This window comes from Falco punctatus (genome assembly GCF_963210335.1).
Source record: "Falco punctatus genome assembly, chromosome: 7".
Taxonomy (NCBI): Eukaryota; Metazoa; Chordata; class Aves; order Falconiformes; family Falconidae; genus Falco; species Falco punctatus.
The window spans coordinates 71,658,670-71,685,364 of NC_137587.1; the positions used below are offsets into that span (position 1 = coordinate 71,658,670).

Consider the following 26,695-nt stretch of genomic DNA (forward strand, 5'->3'; position numbering starts at 1 on the left):
CTTCCAAGAGGAGGTGTTTTGCCCTTCATAGTCATGGTCTGTCGGGGGTAGGAAGCGGCCGTAGCGCTTCAAGAGCCACGTTGTGGCGCTGCTGAGGAGGGAGGTGTCGCCACCACCGCCCGGCGCTGAGGCCTGCCCCGGCTGGCAGCTGCCGCCACCGCCCTTCTCCGCCATGCCGGCCCTAAGGGGACTGAACGGCACCTCAGGAGGAGGCATCGCGCCGGCGGCTCGCGAGCAGCTGAGCGGGAAACAGGAGCCAATAGGAGGGGAGAGAGAGCGCCTGCGGGGAATTTTCACCAATCAGCGGGCGGCAGGGAAATGAGAGCCAATGAGGCAGTGCGCTGGTTTGTGCTGGTTTCAGCGCTGCTGCGTGCCTCGTCCATTTCGAGGTCTGCTGCTTCTCTGAGGGAGTGTGGATGCTGCCTTGCTGAGGGGAGTGTGACTGTTGCCTCCCCTGCTTCTCTGAGGGGAGTGTGACTGCCACCTCGCTGAGAGGAGTGTGACTGTTGTCTCTCTCGTCTCCCAACAGCCTTTGGGTGTAGCTGTGTGGTGGGACAGCCCGGTGGTGCCAAGGGGGTGAGGACCGTGGGCCCTGGGGCACGCACGACCGCCATTTTGTGGAGGTGAGGGAGCGCCATCAGGGCAGTGCAGCGAGGTGGAGGTATAGCTGCTTGCGGCCTGTTGCTGAGATCAGTGAAAAGCCTGTGGAAGCTGGTCATGATGTCAACGTGCATCCTTCCTCTGATTAAATATGTCTTGAGTCCCTGTAGAAAAGCGGTCCTAAACTCTTTAATTTGCTTTTTCGTTTCTGGGTCCAAGGTGATGTGCTTACTTAACAGAACTTTAATAGGACTTTTGTGGTACCTGAAGTGGGATTTATATTAAACATTAAAAAGCAGGTGTTTTGTTTTTTGGGTTTTTTGGGTTTTTTTTATTTCCCCACCCCCAGTGTGTGTTGCATGTTAGCAAGTCCAGGTTTGTACAGCTGGATTAATAATTTGAAATTGTGATCCCCATTTTGCTTCCTCTACTATTTGGTTGCTTCTAGAATTATGTAATACTACACTTTCTCTAGAAAAAGAGTGGTGATGAAATGACTCATAAGACAGCAATGTTCTATTTTTAGTACATATCTTGGCCCATTAGCAATGAAAATGTGCATTAGCCAGTCAGGGTCATTGAGCGGACATGGGAGAGCCAGTTACCGCTTGGGAAGATGTGCATCGAGTCTCCTGACCTGAATGGCTTTAGGGATGCCAGTGACCACTAGCTGCTGTTAAATCATCTGCATGCTTGAGGGTACCATACCAGTAGCTTTAATCCCAGTTCTGAGCGTTGTCTACTGCCAGCAACTCATACTGACCAAGATGAAGTTTGACTGAATCGTCACACTTAAATTAAGCAGAACAAAGAAGTTTATACCAGTTCTTTTGCCTTTTGTTACCTTTGTGGTTTGCACTTGTGGTGCTGGCTTGGCTGATATGAGTAAGGTTAAAATGGAATGTGTAACTACTGTCTCATCTGAAATAAAACCTTCAGGTACAAGGTTAGCCTATTGCTTAAACTGCGATAGTTTAATCTGTTGGAGAATATTGGATTGACATTTTTATCCTTTGGCTGTTGTGTTTTTTCATCTGATGATACAGCCCAAGAACCAGATTAACATCTGAGGAGCTATTCCCATAATAAACAATTTTACAGTGTTTTCAAAATGAAGGTGTTTATCTGAACAGATAGGGAAACACAGGCAGAAAGGCATTAAATGACTTGACAAGGTCATCCTGAAAAATCAGTAATGAAAGAGGGAATAAATACAGCGTGGGCCTCCTAGCTGCTGGTTGCCTTCTCTAATCACTGCTTCCCCAGGAGGATTTCTCAAATTGTGCTTGTCAAACATTCAGAATTGGTCTGTAGACTTGGGACTTTCTTGGAAGATACAGAAGAAGCAAAATATTGTTGTCAGAGAAAGATAGTATGAGTACATAAATTGAATCTGTTTTCCCCTAAATCTGCTGAAATTCTGTGGAAAACGGTTTGCAGCACTTTCTAGTGTCCAGTTTCCAAGAGTGAGTTCTGGCAGATGAGCCAAAGGCTTCTGCAGGAGGAAAACAAAAGTTAAGTCTTTTACCAAAACAAAAATTAAAAAATGTGCTTTCAAATGAGGCAGGAATAAACCAAAAGCATCAGATACTTCCCTAAAATCCTTTAATAATAACGTATTATTGAAATGGCACATGAAAAGGAGGAGTTATGAGGGGGACATAAATCCAGTTGCAGTGTGTAAAAGGCTATACAAATTCTTTGCTTCGCAGCTTTGTTAGGGCACCTCAGTAGTGTATATAGTATCTGCAGTTTTGTTTAGACCTGAAGCCAGTGCAACTCAACCGTGACTGGGCAGTATATCATGCTGCTTTCATCTAGACATGCCAATCACAACCATGTTTACTTTGGATGTTGAACTGAAGCTTGATTCTAGCACCCTTTATTTTTCTGATTGAAGGTTTTTGTTTGACTAGAATCTACTAGTTTGCCTTTAGGTTTTGGACATGAATGTGTTATGTGTTACGCTTTTACATGTGTATAAAGTAAGGTTTAAACTAGGAGAAATGGACATTGCATTAAGACTGATACACAAGCTCTTGGTGATTCTGATGTCTGTACTTGGGGAGTAGACATGTAGGAAGATGTTGAAATGTGGTGTGGGTTTTTTGTTGTTTTTTTTTTTGTAAAAGGCTACAGAGGTTGACAATTTTTTAAAATTACAAACTGGAATGTAGAAGGAGACTGGTAGGTGAGCCTGACAGATTAAAATGTGTTTCGTCAGAGATGAGAGCAAATCCCATGTATGTGCTGAGGGTTTATCATTGTGGTCTACTTCAGATTTGCTTGAGACTTCACAGACTGCAGTGGTAAAAGTTAATTCTCTCACTGCAAAAGTACATAGTCCTGTTAATAAGTTTGAAAAACTCTGCCAGAAGCAGAGAGATTTGTGCAGGAAAAGACATCTGTTCTGTGCCATTTTGCTGAGCCTTGTACATTAATGATTTTTAATAATAATGGTGGTGATAACAGCAACATTAAAATCTTATTACCATAACTTTATTGTCAAGTGTGAGTGTAGATTTGCCACAAGTGCAAAGGATGGACTGGAGTAATTTGGACAAATTCAAAAAATAATGTATTAACAAAATAGAGGCTACCAGATGTGTGAAATGGATAAAATAAGTAACAAAAGGTACATTGTAGAAAATCTGGAGGTTTCCCTGTGGTACTGACAACTTACCATGTGCTTCTACCCAGCTGTGTTCAGGAGATAAATAGGATTACTTACAGTGGTATAAATAATAGGCTAGTGAAAATGTGCTTTTCCAAATACTTGATTTATTGCTTTGATTTTTATAATAAATAGCATTACCTTCAGCTTTAGTTGTTTTGTTAGTAATTGTGAAACTTCCTTGGTAGATCACAGGTTCAATCTATTAATCAACGTTTCAGATAGTTACTTGTACCTACTTTCATCTGAATGTGATCTGACAGTCAGCAGCCTCACTGCCCATGATCTCTCAGAGCTAATGAAATTACAGCATCATGGTATTTCATTATTGTACGGCAGTTTGGTACCCATCACAAAAATACCTTCATCCAGTTCTGTCAACATAGGACGGCATTGAGGGAGATGAACTTAGTTTTCTTACACAGCAATTTGAAGCCAATGGCTGTTGGTGTTCTGGGCTCTGCTGTCCTGAGTGTCAGACATTTACACACCTATTAGAGGAGCTCGTTCCCCAGCTGCTGTGAACTGCAGTCACTGAATTTTACTCATTGGTTTTATCCTGTTTTGCTTTTTTCCTTGCCAAAATCTACCCCTTGCAATAAGCTTTACGTTTTTAACTGAAAACCAGAAACCAAATCAGTGCATTTCTGACAGAATGTACTTCCAGTATTGCTGTAAAGTAAGAGTGAAGTCTGATGACTTGTGTTAGGCATCATGCTCAAATTGTAATTTGCAGTTATACTTCATAATCTCTTTTTTCAGTGGTCATATCAAGATTAGGATTGGATTGAGAATCCACCCTTTAAGAACCACAAGAATGAAAGGGTCCTTCCAGCTCAGTTCAGTGTCTTCCAGAATTTTAAGCAGCTGATCCTTCTCATTTTTCAAAGTGAAAACATTTTCTCCAATGAAGTCTTCAATTATCCCTTTTCAGAAGTTTTTACTCTGTTTTAGTGTGTCTTCAGCAGTAGATTCCATAAGTTCGTATATTGTTTTTATCTAATGGTGACATTCCAAACTTGTCGAGTGTTGTATACCTAAATGACACCTTCATCTTACTCCTGAAATTATATTATTTGTGAGGATGCTTGAGATTTATAAGGAAGCAGTGGAAGCTCATACAGCAGTGTATGTTGATGTGCACACTTAGTTCTGTGACGAAAAAAAGTAGCCATGTAGTTCTGTGGTTTGTGTATCTTAGTTGTCACTGCAATGGGATTTGCTGGAGTTTTTGAAAATTGAGTCAGAAGTTTTAAATAGGTAAGTGAATATAGATGTCAAAAAAGTCTGTCTACATGAGGTCTATGTGGCTGGTGTGCAACACTGGGAAGAGCCCTGTGCAAGTTCTTTTGAGAACAGCTAATGTCGACAGAAAGCAGAGATTGTCCACAGGCAGCAGGGACAAACAAAAAAATAGTGTGAGGGAATTTGCATGAAGACCCCTCCCAGACTTAGTGATGTCTTTGTGTATTTTGAGACTCTGTTCCATAAAGCCTTAGAGTTTTTCTAGGGAAGGTCACATTTATTCAAAGCATAATTTATTTGCATTCTCTTTATTTCCTTTTAAGTTTTCTAACTTTAGTACTCATGGCACAGATGAAGGAGCTCTTCTGCCTCACAGCTTTTCCATTTACATAAAAAACACCACTCACAAACACCCTTCCCTGTCAGTGCATCCATTTTGCTGAGTGTTTTTCATTTTCCATGACTTTGAAAACATAAGGGCATTTATTAATTAATTCAAATTTACACATGGGTGGAGGGGAGAATCGCAGATTGGAGATAAGTGATTTGTTGTATGCCCCTTATTTGATGAGTATTGTAGAAGGAGAAATAGTCCTCACCATTGCCAAGATCTCCCATCTCAATCAACCATGTTTTTCATTTAACCACTGGTTAGATAGTGACCCTAGCAGGAAGAAAAGACTCTGGACTTGCTTAGAGTAATTATTGTAAAGTGAATTTTTGACAGTCTTGGGTATGGACATAAGCTGTAATTATCTCTGCTTTTTTAACTCTTGCACTGATTAACTTTGAACATTTCCTAATGTAAGCCTGTATATGCTGCTATAAACACAGCAGTAATGGAAGGGACTTCTGACTTGTACACAACCGTCAAATTTTGTTTCTGCCCAAACATATACCAGACCATTAAGAGAAAAGAAAAAAATAGATATTTTTTTCCCCTCAGTCTGCATTTAACTGGTTTTAGCAGTTCTTGCAGTGAGCTTGTAGGGGAAGATACTTCTTTGATTCCCTCTTAAAGTCTCAACCCCAAAGCTGATGTTTGCAAGAGTTACGTGGGCATAGAGAAGGAGGAAAATAATGTGTTGAACTTTTGTGTATTCTGAAAGAAGGATATTCTTTCCCCACCACCTTAATTCTGAATTCTCTTTCTAGTCTACTGGATTATCGTGTGTTCAATTTAGGACTTAGTGGAGCAGGTGAATAGAGGACTCTAAATACGTCTAGGTAGGGTAATATATCTGTTCCTCTTTCTCCATGCCTGAATAGGATAGAATTCTATTCAGTTGGAACAACCCACATGAGAATCTTTTTGAGTTTAATGATGAATGAGCCCAAGACTCAAAGCATCCTGTTCCAAATATACAGCCATTTAAAGTAGAGAAAAATCTTTTCTAGCTGTTAATGCCATGAGATTTTGACGTGCAACTGAACAGTTGCTATGCCTTCCAATAAAAAGTATACTGTGTGGTACACTTAAACACACCTTGCCATATTCAGCTGTTCCTTTCACACAGAACCTAGAATATGTGCCATGCGAGAAGAAGCCTCTAGTCCCCTGAATTGCACACTGTTCAGGAAGCAAGCAGCAGAATGCTAATAAATTTTATTTACTTGCTTAATCTCCCCTGCATTTTGTATTAATATGAATAGCATTATAGGAGCTGGGAAGTGCTGACATAACAAAATGTTCTCCTTCAGCATAAGGTTAATGTAGTTACTCATATTTACCAGATGTGAAATGGAGGTCTTAATCTCCTGCAGAAGGATGCAAGTAACTTCCATGACAGTTAGTTCTATGCCAGGCGTGTGAGCCAGGAAATGGGTTAACAAGTATTTTGGTTTCCCCAAATCATGTGTTATTAGATACCAGAGACATTCCCATCTTACCAAAGATGACAGAATCAGTATGTGTAGAAGGAGAATATTGATCAGAAGCATGTAGTGTTACACAAGAAATCTTGCTTTGCTCAAGTAGCCTAAAACAAAAATTAAAGCCCTCAAATACTTCTGTTTTGATATTGGATTGCATGTGGTACAGTGTGGAAATTATGCCATACTGTAGTGTACACTATTGTTTTCTTGTTAATTAAAATATGTGAGATTCATTGTTTTTGCCTGTCAGCGCTTTGGGTCAGGTTCTCTTTAGCCTACACTGTTGAAATCTCACTGGTAATAGTAGAGTGAAACAGTGTTACAGTCTCGCAGTGTTTGACCGACTCAAAGACATTCAACATAAGGGAATATGCTATGCCATTATCTGTATTGAATTGGTTTCAGGCATATGATACTTTCCTGTTCTTGAGTGCTGTCTTTCTGTTTATCATACAAAATTAATCTGTTAAGTTGTGATAAGTGCAAATATCAGTCTGTCATGCTTCTATATGACACAGGTGACCAAACGTGTAACTCTCCCCCATTGTCCCTGATTTCACTGGGGACATTTGCTAAACAGGCAAGCATGATTAAGATTTGGACGTTTCTTCAAGATATAGTTTTGTAATAACCCATTTTCATATCTGAGTCTGCTTTAATACCTCTTGAGCAAGAACTGGTTTTGTTTTCCCATGTTTTTACAGAGTCGAGCATAATATCACCATTTCATAAATATGAATGTCTTCTCTGTTAAGTTATATTTTTGTTAATTTTAATACATTAGACACCTTAGTTCAGTCTAATTCAGTTGCTATGTGAAAACTGAGATAGCTATTGTCATTCTTTGCAGAACCTGTGTATGATTCTGATCATCCAGCAAATTCACAGCAGAACAGTTTTACCAGCTTCAGCTGATTACTTCATGATATTGTTTGACAGAAGGTAAGAATGAGAGCCTCTCTGTCTTATTTCTTGTTTACACAAGACCTGAATAGACAGGGATGCAAATAAACACAATCTTCTTTGTTATTCTCAGCAAAAAAAAAAATCAAGTGTGATAGATGGAATGCCATTTGTGATAGAAGAGATTTTGTTTTCCTGTCTTAGCATTCCAGAGGTAGGGTATTTGCTAACATTCAACAATGGCCTGATGTCAGTGGAGAACTCAGATGTCATTTGACATAAGCTCTCACATTAATCAAGAAAAATGTAATTTTTAAGAGACATTTCTGCTACTTGAAACAGAACTGAGGCTTAAGGTCACAGTGGAAGGTTGGAGATCATTCTCAAACTGCTTTTTCTCCTCACATACTGCAAAGCAATGTTTTTCAAGAACAGTCCCTTTCCAAAAAAAAAAAACAAACCAAACATTTTCATGGCTCTGCTACAATCATTATAAAGGTAGATGTAAAAATATCTTAATTGCAACAGTGCTAATGTAAAATCATTGGTTTGTGTCTCTGCTTTAAGAGGCTGACAGAGAATGTTTTAACTTGAAAAGTAAAGGACTGGAAGGGCATGGTTTTGTATTGTGCTAACATTTCCAGTGCTTTAGAGTCTATTTCATATTCTGTGTAGTATAACTTTGATTGACAACCACTGCTGTAGAGAATCTAAAAATCACCTACACTTTCCACCACTCCAGCATTTCTTTCCCCCAAAAGATGATCTTGGTGTGATTTCCACATACCCTTCACTGTGAATTTTTCAGGCAAACCTGTTAGAAGTAAAGTATCATAAAGGCTGCATTAAATTACCTTCAAAATGGATTGCAGCTTGCTGGCATGCTGGTGAGCTTTGCCTGTATGTCTTGGTAGTAACAGCCCGAAAGCTGTTTTTAGGATTTGTGCTTCTGGCCATGAGGGTCCGGTCTAGCTGTCTGTATTAAGAATAGTTTAATGCCATGCAGAAGGTGCTGGTCAAGATGACCCTGCTTTTATCATCACAATTGCTGTCCTTTCCACTTGTAGGTATCTCACTAGTGGAGTAAAACCCATTATAACAGAGGCTCAGTACTTAAAAAGGTAAGATAGAAGCAGTTTGAGACTATTTGGCAATTTTAAAGGTATTATTGGACAGTACACGGCAGAGAATACTTAACTTTGCTTTTCAGTGTAAGTGCAGACTCATGCTTGCAAGTAAAGCTAAGCACTCTCCATATTGAGAAGAAATGATCCTTTAAACCTGTCTGGGCTTTTCGTTTCCATTCAAAGCAGCATAGTAAGGTGATGCAGTCTGTAGCTTTTCTTCTGCAGCAGGTGTAAGTTTTGTAAGATTGTTGTTAAAGTTTTGAAAAGCAAAGAGTAGGCTGCTTTAATCTGAGTTTCTTGTAAAACAAATAAAATTGTGATTTCATCTGTTGAAAGGCTTTATCCTTTTTAAAGAAAAATATCCAAAAATACAGAACACATACCTGACTGTACAGCAACATACAATTCATCTGTGGTCCTCTTTGCCATAAGGTGTTGTCGATGCCAAAAGTTTATGTGGGTCTGAAAAGTACTTAGGCAAATGTAAGAGAAGACAAAATTGTGATGGACTGTTGAACATAGAGATAGCCCTTATGACCAGAAAGTCCTTCAGCCATAGCTTGTCACTTAAAAAGGGGGGTTTCCTTGAACCCTTTGTATTTGATCAGCCTGTCAGTTTCCCAAGACAGACAAGACCCTTGTGCCTGACCAGTCTGCTCACTACCTGCATTTTCACAGCCCACCATATCGGAAGGTGATTAGACTAACCTATTCGGGGACCTCCACTGTTAGCATCACTGAGTCAAATCACTTGTATCAACTACTCAAATCTCCAGAGACTTATAAAAAATGAACTTCAGCTGAAGATTTATTTTATACAAAATGTGATTTTTGTGACAGGTAAGGTTCGGACATGGCCAGTGATAAGCTTGTTTTGCAGTCAGTGTATTAAAACAATACACCTAAAAATGAGCCAGTCATAGAATAAAGTTCTTAACTGCTAGGTGTCCCTATGCAGGAGAAGACAGGTTCAGCCCATTGACTGATCCCAGAAGTTATGATGGAGTCTTCCCTAACTTCTCCCCTCCTTCGTCGCCTTTTTATACTTCATAGTACATCGCATATTTGTTATCATATACAGGATTGGTTACAAGTTTCTCGCTTCTGATGCAGATTAGTACGCATTCTCAGATATCACTGCTGAAGCTGTTTACTAACTACACATGCTCCCCAAGCAGGGTTTTGCCTTCTTTCAGGGGAGCTATTTGAATTGGAGGTTGCAGTCTCCCACTACCACAATTAACCTTTGTCCTATTCTCAACTAATTTTCTGTTGATGTCTGTGGATTGCAACACCTTATCAGCTTGTCTCCTCTTGTGGCCAGTGCTTTCCTCACCTGAAGGCTTCTTTCTGCAACAACTTAGATCTTTTCATCATCTGGTGTTTGTTTCCTGTCTTTCCCAAGACTGACACCCTTGATTAGAAGTAAAAACTTTAGAGTCCCCCTCTTGGACTTACTTCAGTCCAGGACCAGTTTGGTTTTTTACGTTTAGGTGGAGCTTGAGTGACTCTAGTCATACATATTCTTGTTACTGATCCGTATTGCATGCCCAGTGAGGTGTGGTAGTATCTTGGAGGCAGGTAACTTTGGGATGGAAATGTGTGAGATTATTTTGCTCCCTCAAGGTATCCAGCAGGGTGGTAGATTCTGAGAGAGGTCTCACGGTTACTACCAGGTGTTATGGAGGGCAAGCTTGGCTAAGGTCAAGAGGCTGAGAAGGAAGTCTTGCAACTCCATGGAACTTTGCATGGGGTGAATATAAATTAAAATGTGAGGGTAAAACTAGAGCTGAAACAATGCAGCTTGGCACACTGAATATACTATTTCTCAGAGGAAACGTGAGTCAGGAGACCCTGTGAAGTGCATCATGAATACAAGTACTGGCTGCTGTTGGAGACTGGACTTTAGCTGAAGAAATCTTTAGTCTGAACCTCTGTTTTTCTACCATATGATCTTTTCCTTTGTTCAAAATCACACTTTTCTAGTTGCTTCTGTGAACAATAGAAACTATATGGAATTACATGCTGTATTAGCCATGCATAATATGCAGGAAATAATTTCAGGCACAAAATCCAGGCACCAATCTATATCAATATTACAGTTTTGAAAAAATCCTGCTTTATTAAAAGGGATGAATAAAATATCTTTTATTTAATATTCTTTTAAAATATCCAGATAATCCAAATGAAAATAAAACCTTAGCATATCATAAACAGCAGCTGGGGAACTAGAATTTTGTGGATTTTGCACACATGCACACCTATTATTCATTCCACCTGTGTGTATACATTCAGCCTTTGGCTCTTACCTGCTTTAATAATAAGCCTTCAAAAAGCAAGAACACATATCCTGAAACAAATTCTGTTGGTTACTTAATTGGTAAGTGAGCTTTTCTAGATTTGCCAAGTCACTTAAGCCCAGGCAGCACTCATCAGCATTTAATATATACCATGAAGTGCCACTCATGGCCCGAGTTTTCAAATACATAACCCTGAACTTAGCTCATTCCACACAGCTTTTTCACAGAGTTGTTATTTTTGCTGAGAAGGATTTCCAAATTATTCCCTGTTGTCAGAATGCAAACAGACAAAATTGGGTAAATCCTCAGCTATGTGAATATGCCAGGAGACAACCACTAGAATCACATTGTCACATGCTTCAAACTCAGAATTTTGTCTTGCCTTAAAATGGTTTTAAATTTGTGAGAATAACCTTCAGAATCAGAGGGCCAACTAGTGGTGCCAGGCATAGGTAGACACTGCTTGCAGTTTTCAGCAGGGACAGTAGGATGGGGAAAAACTATACAACCAATGCCAGTTTTCTATAGATCAGAAGAGATCTCTTTTGCAGTTCTAACTAGTTTTTACTGTGTATTACACCATAGGCACTAGCTAATCTGATAGTTGCACATCATGCTCCAGCAGTTTCTTAGGTAACCATCCTCCCTAGCCTGTACCTGTAGGCTGAAGAAGACTTTGGGTAAGAAGTGCATACTTTGACCTGATTCAGAATACATGGTGTCTTTGCATGTAATATGAAATACAAATGTAACTCCATTTGCTATAATAGGAAATACTAGAAAAATAGCCATTTACATTCCTAATGGTAACTGATCAACCTCATATGCAAGCTCATGGACTTAAATTGTCAGGAATTTTCTCCCATTAAAGTACATATAAACCAGTCTTTCCATGACACAATATCTTCGATCAGTTTTTAGAAGTTCTATCATCTGCTCATACATATGTAAAGGATTAATATTTTCTCCCTAACATTCTGAATCTCTGAAATCTCTGAAAAAATAATAATCTAGAATTAATAGGTGAGAGTTAAGGGTTCATCCTATTGTGATGAACTATGCATTTGTAATGCCTGAGCAGAATAATGTGTTTGCTTATTCTGTAAGCACTAATTATGAAGTAACAATGAGATGAAAAGACTCAGCCTTGGCCCAAGTTCATATGGAATTAGCACCAGCAAGCAGCTAACCTCTTACTCCATTAAGGCCACCTTGCTTGCATTTTAATAGCCACTGATGGACAATTTTTAGCATCAGCATTAGTTCATGAGCAAGTTCATCGCGTCCTAGGATGTCATCATAGGATGACGGTAGGCTTAGACACTCGTAGTGTGTTCATAATATTTTCCAAGCTTTAGTTTGCAAGTGTAAAGGCTAGAAATACAACTCATTTTTACAAGAAAAGTGGGAGTATCTGTTAATGATGTGACACTAAGAACTGAGGACCACAGCATATGTTGAGGCTTCAAAAACTTAATCTGGGTCATGCACCGGAGGGGTCATGATACTTCTTATTGAAGTGTATGGATGTTTTATTGCAAGGGTATAGAAGAACATTTAAGAAAGAAATGTCCCAAAAGGAGTTAGTCAAATAGATGGAAGGCAAAATACTTTTTTATCTAGGCGCTTCAAAATGTTCTCTGAAACAGTATGAAGATCCAGAAGACACTGGCAAATCATTGCTCATTGAAGACAAGTCATGGAATTCAGGTTCCAGCTGATGACTTTTCCTATACGAGAGAATTTACAAATTCCGTTACACTCATGTTAACTTCAGAGTTGTTCTTGCTAACTTTCTCCATTGAAGTGCATTGCTTGAAACTTGATAAAATAGAAGAAGTAATTATAAATTTGGCTCAGAGGCAGACAGGAGCTATGTCTGGTTGGATCTGTGGCTGTTCAATATTCATTTTTCTTCTTCCTTTTGCACAGTGAAAGGACCCAATTTATTTTTACAGTTGTATTGAGATATTTTGTGGATGCTATCAGACGAGCAATTTAGTTTCTCACTATGCTAATAAGCTGTTCTTGGTCAGTCCTTTTACTCATACACCACAGAATTCAGACCTCAAGGAAAAAGGAGAGAAAAGAACAAACTTCATGTAGTCATGTTGCTTAGCGTACAGCTAGATGACAGTCGGATATAGTGAGGAAATCAATATAGGAATCTATATAACACACCTGTGTACTGCACTAAGGGATGCTCCAGTCTGAGTCAGGATACCGCTATCTTGAGAATCAGACTCTGTTGGAAACATGTAGCCTGACTTGTATACCATAAGCTGTAGAATTTAATGCAGTGCTTTTTACTGCAGCTTGTAGACAAACTGGAACATTTCTTTCAGAAGCAGTGATAAACCCACTGAATGATGCTGTACCATTTCAATTTAATCAACTCTGTTAGGAAGAAAAATCTTTTTTTAAAAAATCACCTTGTAAAAACAGTAGTACCTCTTCCTCTTCAACACTCTGAGGAGTAGGCCCGGCATGAGCTAGTGATCATAACACTTTGTATACAAACTCGAAGCAGTCAGCAGGAAGAGGGTGGTCCTGAGCAAGCCTGTTACGATCTCTTCACCTTCTGTCAAGTTGTGCCTTTCCTGCTGTTGCTGTCAGTACTGGTCAGTGCCCTCAGTAGGTAGTATTTCCACTGTGGCTGATTTTCCAGACAAAAGTTTAAAAGTATCTCATTACTCAGGCAAAGGCATGTATTTCCTTGGATATTGCACCCCATATTTCCTTCCTTGGGCTTAATATTCTCAGACTTATCCCAGCAGTTAAGAGTTGTTTCATTCCTTATCAGAGGTTGAACATGGAAGAGTTTGAAGATGACATTGAAGTTCTTTATTAAAGTCAAGTCACTTCCTGTGAGTCTAGGGAAGCCCTGGTTTATGGCATACACAGTAGGGTAGATGGAGCAGTTTCCTTGTCTGTCATTACTGTGATCAGTGAAAAAGATTCCTGCTAGGTTTCATGCAAGTCGCAGGTGTTAGGGTTAATAAAGGAAGACAGGAGTCTTTAACAGGAAATTCAAGGAAGAAACTGCAGTGTCTCAAAGTCCCTTTGAATTAGGTTTGTGTAGGAATAATTCTTCCTGCTGGGTGATGCAGAAAGGTGGTGGAATCTTTCTCCATGTTGCAAAGGGTGTCTTAGGTGTATGTATACAGTATCAGCTATTGCTATTGCCAGTGCCGTGTCCTGACTGATCTGAAGTTGTGACCAGGAGATGAGGGGTGTCTTAAAGAGCTGCCAGCTGCACTCCTCTGGATTTCTGCATTTTGTCTAGTAACCTTTTTGCTTTTCTGTCTATTACCTGTCTTCAGCTGTGGGCATATAACACTGGAGATTCAGTGTTTGCTTGCAGCCAGTCCCTTAAGATGCAGTTAGGTACTTGCTTAGTCCACCTCTGATCTAAGACCAGTGCTGACTCCTGCCATAATTTAATGAGATATTTTTTTACTCTAAAAGCATAGTCTGAAAAGGCTAACTTGTTCTACCATGTATGGCAAATGGATCTGTCTGCGGAGCCACCTGGAAGGTCTCTATTTTTAGGCTCTTTCCTTGGAGCAGTTGTAATTTGAATTGACATACTGTTAGCTAAATGAATAGCACACTGGGCAGTAATACCTCTGGAGCCATGCAAGTCGTTGATTGTTAGCAGCACTAGAAACAAAGACCCCGATGAGAGCCAGTTTGCTTTTTCCAAGCAGGAAAACAAGCACAGAAGCGTAGCTAGTATAGGACTTGTTACAACTGCTCAGCTCTGGCTGTTGAAAACAAGTCAGTTATTCAAAGAGAGCAAAAGGATGCAGGACACATTTTAACTGTCTGGGAAGAGTTCAGACTGTCAGTTACCAGCTGATGAGGCAGACAGAAGTGACTGTAGCCTGAAGTACACTGTGTATGTTTCATACCTAAAGCCTGATCTGTACGCAGCACATAGGCAGTTTCGGCTAATGTTAAATTGTTATTTTTAAAAGAATTTAACAAAAGTAGTACCAACAGCTGTTATGAATGTATTTTATTATGAAATTATTTCTTCAGCATGTTCACACAGTTTACATGAACTTAATTGGAAATTAATATATCTTAAACTGTACAACATTTTGTACATGTGTCTGATGCCTGCTCATACTTGACTGATCAGGACATATAGATGACTTCTTGCTTTGGCAGTTGCTATTTTATACATGGCGATAGACTTCTGTCTGTATGTAGGTGTGTTCTGAAAAGTGGATGTTGGCCTATAACATGCCTTTCATAAAAATAATATGCATTCTGCAACAACAAAGGGAAAAGCAGAGGGAACATTTCATCCTTCTGTTACAGCTTCTCACTCTTCAGTGAGTATCTGTCCAAGGTAAACCTTCCAGGAGAGCATCCAGTCCTGATACAAAGTTATGAAATGACTGAAAAAGGACCATCTCCTTTGGTAGTTTGTTCTGATAGCTTGCTTTTAAAATGTACTCCCTATTTATCTCCCACTTACTTTGAGACTTCATGTGTTTCTGTGCTGGCTTACAAAGTTCTTTAGTTGTTAGTGTAATGCCTTTTCATAAATAAGCATATCGCCTCTTGATCCCCTTTTATGATAGATTAAACATATTGGACTCTTCTTTTGCTTTAAAGGCGTTTTTTTTTTCCCAGATCTTCACACTTCTTCCTCACTACCCAGCTGCTTATAGTCCATGCTCACAAAAGCTCTGGGAGCTCATGTAGGCAGGCTTTTTCAGGGACACTGCTTTGTCAGGGTACAATTCCCTAATCTGTAGGTATTTCCGTATTTTGTTTCCATGTGTAAGGCCCTGCATATTGCTGTATTAAATCACACTTTGTTAAATGATCTCAGTTTATCACAGTGCTCTCTGTATCGTGCTGACAGGTAAATTGTGGGGTTTTTTTTCACTTTGCCAATATTTGTTTCATGTACAAAAGGAATCAGCAAAGACTTTGCATGTATGAGGATCCTCAGGAAGTTAGTTTGAATGTATTTCTATGTGTATTTGTGTGTGTGTGCAGATGTAGATTTCTGTTTGCTTTTTAATTACAGTTAAATGTTGGATCCAGAGCTATGATTTCTGGTCCCTTTTTCCTTGATCAACTTTGACAACAACTCTACCAAGACAGATTTGCTTGGAAAACTTGACTCCCTGTTAGTTCTTGCTGTGTTTTAAGAATAGGGAAGTCTAACTTCTGCCCCACATTCTAGCTCTGCAAGAAGCCACACTCTGAAGCTTTGCCAAATGGAAAACCTGTGCATTCTTGGGAGAGCAGAAACACCTCCACTTGTTGGGTTTGTGCATCACTTGTACAAATGGATGCAGTCAGTTTAGGTGCTAGTTTTTGTTAAATTGTGAACAAGAACGACTTTGATTTTACTTGGTCAATTTGCAGCAGTTTAGCTTTGCTCTGAAATACTGTCAAAATCTCAGTAACCCATATCTTGTCTCTAAAAAAACGCATTCATTGGGTTTAAAATTATTTACACTTAGTGTTCAGAAGGCTGGCAGATTATCCAGCACTTTGAACTGACTGTAGGAGTTTTCTTCTGTAAGCAGTACCAAGGTGAGTAAGTCAATAGAATACCAGTCTGTTTAGTCTCAGACTTTTTGTTGAACTAATGCATATGCCCCAGATGTGCAGTCATATCTAGAAAACGGGTAGTGTGAGGCACTTCATTTCTGTTACAGAACTGTTCTTAGGATGTGGAGGGAAATTGCAGGGTAGTAATTTCTCTGGCATTATTGATGCGAGGACAGGAGAGAAGATGTTGAAATGGTTGTGAAGAGAGAGAAATAATGCTAAAATGAATTCATAGTTGTGATGCGTTCCTACTGCAAGGGCATGGAGGCCAGTGTGACTTGATGGATGAGAGCTGCTTCCTAAGTAAGGCTAAATTATTTTATTAGAACCCTATTAATTACAAAGGGGTCCAGCTCCAGTTGCTTGTTGTGATCATAGGAAAAGTCAAAAATTTCTACTAACTATATACTGGTTTATTTCAAGTAGAATGTCTGTTTCCAGATAATACAGCAAATAGTAACATCTGACTGACTGGAACCATACCTCAACTCACCAAACACTAGCTGCTCAGAAATCCAGGGTAATTGTGGTACACACTTTGACCCTACTTGTCAAAATAATCAGTAACTCAGGGGAAGAGTGTCTCCCAAGTCTGCAGCATATTCCTGTGGGATATGGAAACTTCTCCCCTGTGTAACAGGGGACATGATTAATTCTGACTGTGTTGACACAAGAAGGTTATTGAATAGGATTTCCTTGTGAATGGGCAAATCCGTTCCCAGCAGAAAACTATTACAGATATGTCAGACTCCCATTGTGTTCTGAAAACCCACACCAAGCTTGTATGAAAACAGCTTAGAGTGCGCACAATTAAAAGTTACAGAGAAGCATCTACAAACTTGTGCATTTTGTATTATTATGTAGTTACAAAACAATATGGAGAAGACTCATTTTACTGAAGAAAAATGTTAGCTCTGCAGCCTCCCTGTGTCTCCTTAGTCTCTGTCTCTGTTTTCAATAGCAACCATCCATTAGTCTCTAAAACTCTGGGATTTTAGATCATGCTGCTATGTGTTCAAAGACCCTCGTTCCCACTCAAGGCAGTATATAATCACATTTCATATTTTAAGTGGCTCACAGGTCACTGGCTCGGTTCATCCTTCTCCATACACAACTTCAAGTACCATGTGGAATGAGGTTAGCCCCTAAGGGAAGCATAGGTGGCAACAGTTAAAGCTGAATGAGGCAGCCATCGTGGTAGATGATCAGGCAGAGAGACTTCTTCCTCAGTGCTTGTAGCCTCTGCTGTTTGAAGACACATACCTACAGTTGACAACTTCAGCTGGTGAATCAGGAGACTGGAGGAACATTTCCTGGCAGCAAGGATAGGATTTATTTCCCTTAGTGTAAAATTTTGCATATCAGATGTTCACATTAGGGCTGGTCACAATGTAGCTTACTTTATAGTCACTGGAGAGAAGACACCATAGTGTCCAGCCCATTATAGATACAGATACACACATTTTTATCACTCTAGAGGAATTGTGCCTCCATTGATTATGAAGTGAGTAGATGGCTTAGATCTACACTGCAGACATCTATGTTTGGTCAAACAAATCATACATCTGAGTGATGCATTCATCATTATATCTTCTAAAAAGAAACTAAGGACCTTGACAAATATGATAGTTTTTTGCTTGAAATGCAAGGTGTGCATCATCTTGACATTTGACAACAAATCTGTGCATGTGTAGGTGGGTAACAATTGACCTGCATATACTTTTCTCCGTACTAAAAGGGTGTAAGAACAAGTAAGTGACAGGATACTACTCATTGTGCTCAAAGCAATGTTGAAAGATATTTTGGTGCAAGGTAATGGCTGTAGTATGGATGTATAGAATTCCCATTGAATTCGCTAAGATTTAAGTGTGCGTTAAAACAGCTTGAGTGCTGCACTGATTAAGCTCACTAAAGTCAGTAGAAAGACTTACAGCTAGTAAAAGTCACAGAGAGGTAACTGTTACCCCGCTATGCAATTATAAAATCCTCCTTTAGCAACTGTTGAAAAGCTCTGCCCATGACTCATAAAGGCTTCTCTTTTTTTATGACTGTTTCTGGTAGGTACATTTTGGTGGATGGAGCAGCATGTCCTTCTGGAAGGTATAGATAGCTATGTATGCTATTTTATATTTTTCTAGTGCCACAAGAGGACTAGATACATCAGCACAAAGTATTATAGCAGTTAACAGGCTTGGTGTGATTGCAGGGGCCCTCTTTACTGTCTGGTTATGTAGATTCCATTAGAGTTTACTGCTTATCGTGGTCATAATACAGAAGAGTGCTTGACAGAGCACAGAGTCTCAAAACAAAAAAAATTATTTGGCCATCTGATTTATACGTTGGACACCTTCTAACTAGAATATAAAAGAGGCCTCCTTGAACAATCAAGATATTTGTATGTTTTCTTTCCATAAGATGTTAGGCATGGGGTGGGTTTTGCACTTTGTTAACTCTCCTGCCACAGCTTTCTAGGAGCATCAAACCCCTTAGGAGATTATCCGTTAAGATACCATATGCTATTAGGAGTCTCATGATTAGTGGAAAAATGGAATTAGTGGAAAAAATATTGGGAATCTCACTGTTAATACAAATTCAAAAACTCAGTGCATAGAGCCATAGGAAAGGAACTAGTTCAGAATGTTTTGCGTCCTCCAGAAGTCAAGAATTAGGCTATGGGGGTTTTGAACTTAGTGACTAATATTTCATCTATGTAAGTGCTAGATATAACCTACGTGTCACAAATTCTTCAGTAGCAGCTACTGTATTATGCCCTATAAATACATAATCAACTAAATGATGATGTTCATGTTGTTGTTAATGTGAAATCTGAGGATCATCCTTTTACTTGGACAAATCTTACTATCAAGTAAGTTTTCTTCCAAGTAAATGTCAGTCTTTGTCAAAGAATAAATAAATAAGCAAACATTACGTATTGGTCACACAACACCGTGTAGTTGTAAGGCACAGCAGAAACAAAAACCAGTATAATCGGAGCTGTAAGCAGACCTTTAAAAGCAGTGGGTTTATTCCTTAAGTATTTAAAAAGTTAATAAAATTAAACATTATTTTCAGCATTTCATTTATTTTAGAATTCCGTGGGATTCCAGGCAGTTGCCTGATCTCTTTATTTCTGCCTTTGTATAGTAATTGGTTCTATCATTCTTTCTGCTCCCAAGATCTGGAACTGGAAACTTTACAGCTTGATTAATCAGTGCTTTTGCTATTTTTATTGACATTGTAGGATTCAGAATTGGTTAGGATTCTTGCTCTTAGGAATGTCTGGACCTGTTTGTGTTTTGTCCTGTGCATGTGTAAGAAAATGCCCCAGGCCTAAAACCCCTGTGCATTCTCAGGAGCATAATGACTGATTAGATGATTGTGAAATGTATAGCTTTAAGCATTCGCTTCAATGATACTTAAGCACATTTGTAATGCCAAGCATAAATGCTACTCTGATATGTTTTCATCAACTTGGATATCAAAATAAGCAATTCTTGTTGGCACAACTTCTTTGAAATACAAGAATACAACCCTCAAATATTTGCTTCTTGTTGTCTGCAATTAAGCAGTTAACCTGCCTTCAAGAGAAAGGTGTTGGTGTCTGAATGGCTGCTTATTTGCAGTAAATCTTTTCCAAAGCATGGTCAGCTTTTGGTCTGCTGTCAGTGTCACCAAGTAGACAACAATCCATCCCAATGTCATCAGTAGAGTTACTCCAGAGTTTCTTACATTAAATAAGATTTTTAAAAATTCATTGTTCTACCTTCTGTGGTGGCATAAGGAATTCAAATTGCCTTTGCCATCTGGAGAGAACAGTTGGATCATTTTTCTGATCTATGTGAACAGCCCACTGGTATGCATCAGATATATTTTAAATTTGCCTCTGCGCATCAGATATATTTTAAATTTGCCTCTGACTGAGCTTGTCAGCTGTGGCAGTTTAAATACAGTTTCTTCAACAGTATAGTTAGATCTGAATTTTTTTATCTTTTGATTCTAAAAATTTCTTGAATACAGCAGCTTCCAAATTAACAGTATAAGGCAAACATCATAGATTCATGTTGTTACTTATTTTGGGGGATGGTGGTGGAAGATAACATTTGTAGATATAAAAAAAACCCATCAAGTGAGTTGTTAGGCAGTCATTATTTTAAAATAGATCTCTTGGTTTTGAAGGCCTCCTTTAAAACACTTGAAGTGGTAATGCTAAAGTAGGAATTCTTTCTGAAAAGATGCTGAAGCTGTCCATCTGTACCTGAGCAAGGCTGTGAGGGCATCCTTATACACATGTAGTAGGTAGTAGAGCAGCATGATGGAAAGAAGAAAGAATAAGATGATCAGATGAAAGGAAGGATATTTCTTAATAGTATTAACTTGCTTTCTTTTGGAACAATGAGATAGGACAGTTAAAGATTTTAAGTTGACAGTCAAGGAACAAACTTCATTTTGTGCTGACTCCCAGCATATTTCTAGCCTATGTTACTCAGCATCACTTGTCCTATGCCACAAGTTATATCTACGTGTGCTGGGGGAAGAGGCAGGTAGACTTCTGCTGTGTTGTGAAATTCCTGGTTTCACTTGAGAAGGTTTCTTTCTGTAGCTGCAAGGAGTACTTTTTTACGATAGCTGTAGAGTCTGGAGAAAGATTGTCACAGATACCAAAAATAAGCAAATTCCTGGTACTCTGGATCTAAGGAGTTGGTACATGGAGGTTGTATGCAGCTTTGTTGCATGCATGCGTCTGTCTGAATAGCAGTGGGTGTAAGGTATGAATCTCTTAAGTGAAGAGTTTTTTTTTTTAAGTGCACTATTTAGATTGGGCATGTATTGGATAAGAAACCCTACCACTGATGTGTATTTCTTTGTTCATTGCCTATATACATACATATACATTTATATAAGTGTGTGTAGTTAACATGCATATCTATACAGACTCTGGAAAGAAAACCTCAGTTTTGAGCTTGTGTCTTGGTTACCAGTCTGCCTATGTGATGATAAGACAGTATGGCTGAGACCTCAGATTACTGCCAGAGAGGGATCATTCTGTTTTCCAAATGCTGCAATTTGTGTCATTCAGTATTGCTTCTCAAGTTATGTCTGACTCGGGGTCTAAGAGCACAGCTAGGGTGAGATGATTTGTTCAGATGCTTGAGATTGCTTATTGTTAGCACCAATTAGGTAACTTGCATTACCTGCATCCCAAGTCAGTAGGTGACCAGACTGCTTCATGTCATTCATATGTTCTTTATTTAATGAACATCACACTCTGGACTCCTTTGAGAATGCTGCTTCTATAGCTCTGTCTTGGTTTTGACTTGAGGTAAAACACTGTACCACCATTCTTAAGTTCAGCTTGAACTGAAAGACGAAGTTAGAGAAATAAACACTTGTTAGTAAAGGAGCATAAAAGGAAATGTGTATCATACTTGGACCAGTGGGGTGTACAAAATACTGTCAAAGCTGGACAGCATTATTGCACGTACTTCAAGTGTATTATAGACCTCAGACAAACTCAAAAGAACCCCAAAATCTTGAATTGATTGGGTAGAAAAAAATGAAAATATATGTTGTAAAAAAATGGCTTTTTATCCCAGTCTGATTATCAACAAGGTGCCTCCTTGTGCAAGACATCATCATCAATTATACCTTCTCCCCCCAAAGCTGTTTACTGTAAAAATCTATTTTCAGAGCTATATGTAGTAGCAACAACAAGAAGAAAGGCAACCCCCCCGACATTTTACCCTTCAGGTACAGAGAAAAGGATCTATTAGTGGTAGGGGATGCTATTTTAGAAGCGTTACCACTGTCCCACTTATTCACTGGTCTGATCCATCCATCTACCTTCAAAAACCTGTAACAATGGCAGGAAAAAAAGCCTTTAGAAATATATGCATGTCTTGCTTCTATTTAATTGGTGTGTTGGGTGACTGAGCTCAAAAGACTTTATCCGTGTCAGTCTCTGTCCCAGTTCCCGCACTGCTGTGAGAGGCTGTCCTCACTATGTTCCTGCTGGGTGTAACACAATGCTGAAGCACAGCTGCAGAAGACTTTGGGTCCCTCTGCTGTATATTGCTGTCACTGACAGCAGGAAGGGAGATGAACTCAGCTGAAAAGCATAGATGCGCATAGTGCCTTTTTTAGCTGCAGGAAAAAGTGGCAGTTATTTCTAAGTGCAGCGAAGAATTTAAGTACGGTGAGGGCCAAAATCCCCAATCTGTGTAAGCCCTGCTCTGCACAAACCTGCTGAAGCTTTTGACTTACTTTAAGACTCCATGTTTTAGGGGCAAGGTGTGAGGGACTTTGAACAGCACAAAGTTCGATCTAATTTACATTGTCTATCGAATAGTTCTAAAAGCTGGAAGTCACTGGAGTTCAGTGCACAAATCCTGACCTCTGTTTTATTTAATTAAACTTAAGAGCAAAGAAAGCAAATGGCCTATGAGTGTGTGACAAATAATCTTTATGGAGTTAGATCTACTCTGGCTTTAAGGCAGTTTGGTTTCTGAAGATCCTCCCCAATGTGACAGTTACACTTGAAATGTATTTTGCTTAGTAACTGTCTAGTATTTAGACTGGAAACTAAGACAGTGTAACCTTGGGGAGGTCATGGAATTGCGTATGGCCCTATTTGCAAGTTGGGATATTAAAGAAGGGTAAGAAAGTATATTAAGCTTCCTAGGAGGAAGACTGCTGGGAAAGTGAGCATCATTGCAATTCACATGCTTGAGTGAGACATGGGTACAATATGCTGTGAGCTCTGCAGCATTAGCAATATTTTCTTCATTCAGTTGTACTGAGATTTTATAATTTCATTACTTTAAAGTCAATATAACATGAAGGCAAATCAACCTATGGAATAGAAGCATAGTTCAGTGCCTATACTCATCCTTTAATACCTTAGGCAGAGGTACATCCCATTGTAAGCAGTTCATATCTATGTTGTGAAAAGCTTAATATAAGAAATTGAGGCATACACATCCTTCAGATTGGTCATCTGCCCAAAAACTTGGTCCTTTTTTCAAATTAAAACACTTCAATTGAGTATGTATGATTTTCGTAATGATAAATACCAAAGAGCCCTGAAGAACTCCAGATTTTTACACATTTATGAAATGATTCAAGCAGAAAAACTTGTCCTATCCTTGCATGTGCCTCTATAAAGGGAGGTTTGCTTTCCACGGCTCATCCAGTTCTTAGTAGGCAAGCCAGTTTGTGTCTGGGAGCAGAACTGAAATGATTTAACGCTCTTTATCCAGTAACCAAAAGAAGACATTGGTTCTGGCTCTCTACTGATGTAAGCAATGTAAACTAGATTTATTCCCAAGGCTCTGATTACTGATTACCAGTGCTATTCTGTAGTTGCTCTGTCTTGTTTCTAACACTATCCCAAATTTGTAAGACACTCTTTATCACATCTCCCATCCTAGTTAGTTCTGAGACTATAATTTTGTAACTGACAGTTAATTATGTGAGGAATCTATGCAAAAGGAGAGAGCTATGAATGAGAAAGTAATCACAGAAGAGTTGCTTCTTTAATTCCACCCAAAAGCATCCCTATCCTTCTCATCCACACACACCTTGCCCTCACAAGGAGGTTGTAGGTGAAATTACAAACTTTCAGGGAGCAGCAAGAGCAGGGCTGTACCACAAGGATGGGCAAGGTGGCACCTGAGAGACCACAGCACAGGCAGGGGCAGCATCCTCACCAACGGGGGGCACAGTCCCACAGTACCTCAGCTGAGCAAGCAGGGCAGGGCTGGTGATGGTAACAGATTCCATTAAGAGTCCAGCCATCCTCAGGGTCAGTCCAGGAAAGCCAAATAACAACTTGGGAACAAGCATGGAAACAGGTACACCTACAACATAGCTCAAGCCAGATGTGCGTGCCCGAGCTTGAATAGTCTTCTGCAGTAAAGAGCAGAAGTTGCTTGGGTAGGGCTGGTGGGGCAATTAAGGCCTGTTGGTGCTCTGAGGACCCTGACACTACAACCTGAGTAGTGATCTGTCTTTAATAGGTGAGTGCTTACTTTCACATCTCCTCACACAGTGCTGGCTGGCATTGTGAATGCGGGCTTGCTGTTCCCTTTATTCAAATGAAATGAATCTACTAAAGCCAGTTGCAGCATGACCATTGCAAGCATGTTATGGTAAAGCAATTCTGTTGTTTTCCAGAGTGTTGTCACAAACAATTTGAAATCCAGGTTTATCTTCCCATTTCTTTAACTGCTGTTTCCTGTAAATTCACAGGAAAGAGTAAATGAATAGCACATAGTAATAAATCACTCTTGTTGAGGCTGCATGGTATCCAAAACACTGCAGTCAGAAAGAGGCATCACATCATTGTTAAGGTGACAGTGGAGTCAATGAAGGATGATCCTTCCCCTACTCTGAGCTCCAGTCATGAAAATTCAGCTATCATCTCTTTAGTCCATGATGCATACCAGCTGCCACTCATTAAGCAGCAGTAGAGAATTTGCATCCATCCCACCACATATGTTTTACTAACGAATGAATGGGAACCTTTCCTAAAGGAAACAACTTGTTTCTACCCTCCTTCATACATGCAGCAGCTTGAGGCGGGGCTATCTTGTCTTCCTTAATTCCTAACTATTTATTTTTGAGGCAACCAAATAGCTGACTTAATTCCTAACCATTCTAGTGTCTTCGTATCTTACAGGCTCTTCCAGAGACTGCTCCTGAGCTGTCCTTGTAGACATTGAATCTTGGCTTCTGCTCCACAGGATGCTTTGCTTCGAGTCAAGACTAAACTATTGGGCTATTCCCCAAAAGAGAAAGTCTGTGTTTCAGTCAGATGCTACAGCTGAGTGACAAGTCCTTTCAGTCCCATACAGGAGAATCACTACAGAAGTTGTTTATTAAGGGAGAAGCTATGTTTTCCCATTTGGTAGTGTTGTTGTGAAGTACTGTTTAGTCATGGTTCCTGTGCCTTGGGTCTGTCTGAGGCACTGTATCTACGAAAGCTGTTTTAAAATGTACTTTGCATCAGATTCCTGAGAGTTAAAAACTATCTGACAATATTTGGTGCCATAACTGGTCTCCTTTGTGTTCTCTATTTCAGCACATTCTTAGTAAGAGAGCTTTGTGATAATCTCTCCCTAATCCTGCAGAAACCTGGTTTTTACTAGGTTGCCAAGGGCTGTGATCTGTAGAGTTTGGATTTTGGGTATAGGTGCACTCAGGAGCATGGTCTTTCTTACACCTGACAGGGTCTTCCCAGGAATGATCACTCTGATTCTCAGCTGCTTCTTTTTGTCTCTTTCTTTTGGCTACTCTTAGTCTTTGAAAGCAAGGGCTTCTTCCACAGATAAGCCATGATCAGCTTACAAGGCTGTTAGTCTTCCTTTTCCTTTTTGCTGAGAAATAAGTCCCACTACCTTCAGCTTACTGATCAAAGAGAAGGCAGCTGCCTGAGTTACAGCTCACATCCTCCAAAATAAATCAAACATTCCTGTGTAGGTCAACTCACTGAGTCTTGTACCAGTTTGAACTGGACTACAACTGATGGCCCAAGAGCAGAGAGGTGCTGTATGTTTTTGTTCTGCCAAGACATCTAATTGTGTAGAAGAAGATATAAATATTAACAAGTAATTGGTGTTCGGCTTAATAAAGGAATCAGTTTGTCATCATCGCAGGAGCAGGCGTTGATTTCCATAGAAATTCAGCAATCTCTGATCCAGAGAACAGATCTGTTCACTACTTATGGCCTACACTGAAAGATTTACTAAAAAACTAGAGAGTCAGGGATTTGATCTTGAATGATTCATGAAAATCAGAAAATAGTTGATCCCCAGGAAGGTCTGATAAGTATTTAATAATTGCAGCAGCATCCTGGCAGACTTCATTCCTGTTGTTCAGTTAACATCTTTGAACTCCTTATTAGTCTCTGACTTCTTTCTGTCTTGCCCATAACTGTCCTGCCTGAATCCATGCAGGGGCAATTCTGTCACTGTCTCTATTAAGCCCACAGCATTCCTTTCTGAGTTACCACAACAACAAGGATTGTGTGACAAGCAAACGAAGAACCAGTCAGATAATGGAGTTTTTAAAATGGGGATTACTGGGCTGAAGATGTAATGGCCTCTTTGATGCTGTTACTATCTATAGCATAAATCCTTCTTAGTGTTTGGACTATTGACCTGACAAGCTGAAAAGGCTCCTTTGCAGCCCCTATTGTCCAAAGAAAGGGAAAAGCTTTGAGCACAGACATCTTCAAGGCACAGGAAAAACACAAGGCCAAGAGATAAGCTTGGTAATTTGAAGGCATTTTATTTCTTTCAAGCAGGATCCCAACATTTTAGCTGAAACAGATATCCTGATTTTATCTGTGTTGCTTTTCTCCAAGGTGTGCACTCAATACTTTGTAATTT

The 26,695-nt window shown here is 39.5% G+C and overlaps 1 protein-coding gene across 1 annotated transcript in view; it reads right to left on the bottom strand.

Moving 5' to 3' along the window:
- The window catches only part of REC114 (REC114 meiotic recombination protein), a 56,443-nt gene that overhangs the window by 22,187 nt on the left and 7,561 nt on the right, over positions 1-26,695 (bottom strand). The window contains exon 1 of the mRNA XM_080397383.1: positions 1-26,695. This exon is cut by the window's right edge and continues 7,561 nt beyond it. Coding sequence (XP_080253509.1) covers positions 1-216 — 216 coding nt within the window. The 5' untranslated portion in view covers positions 217-26,695.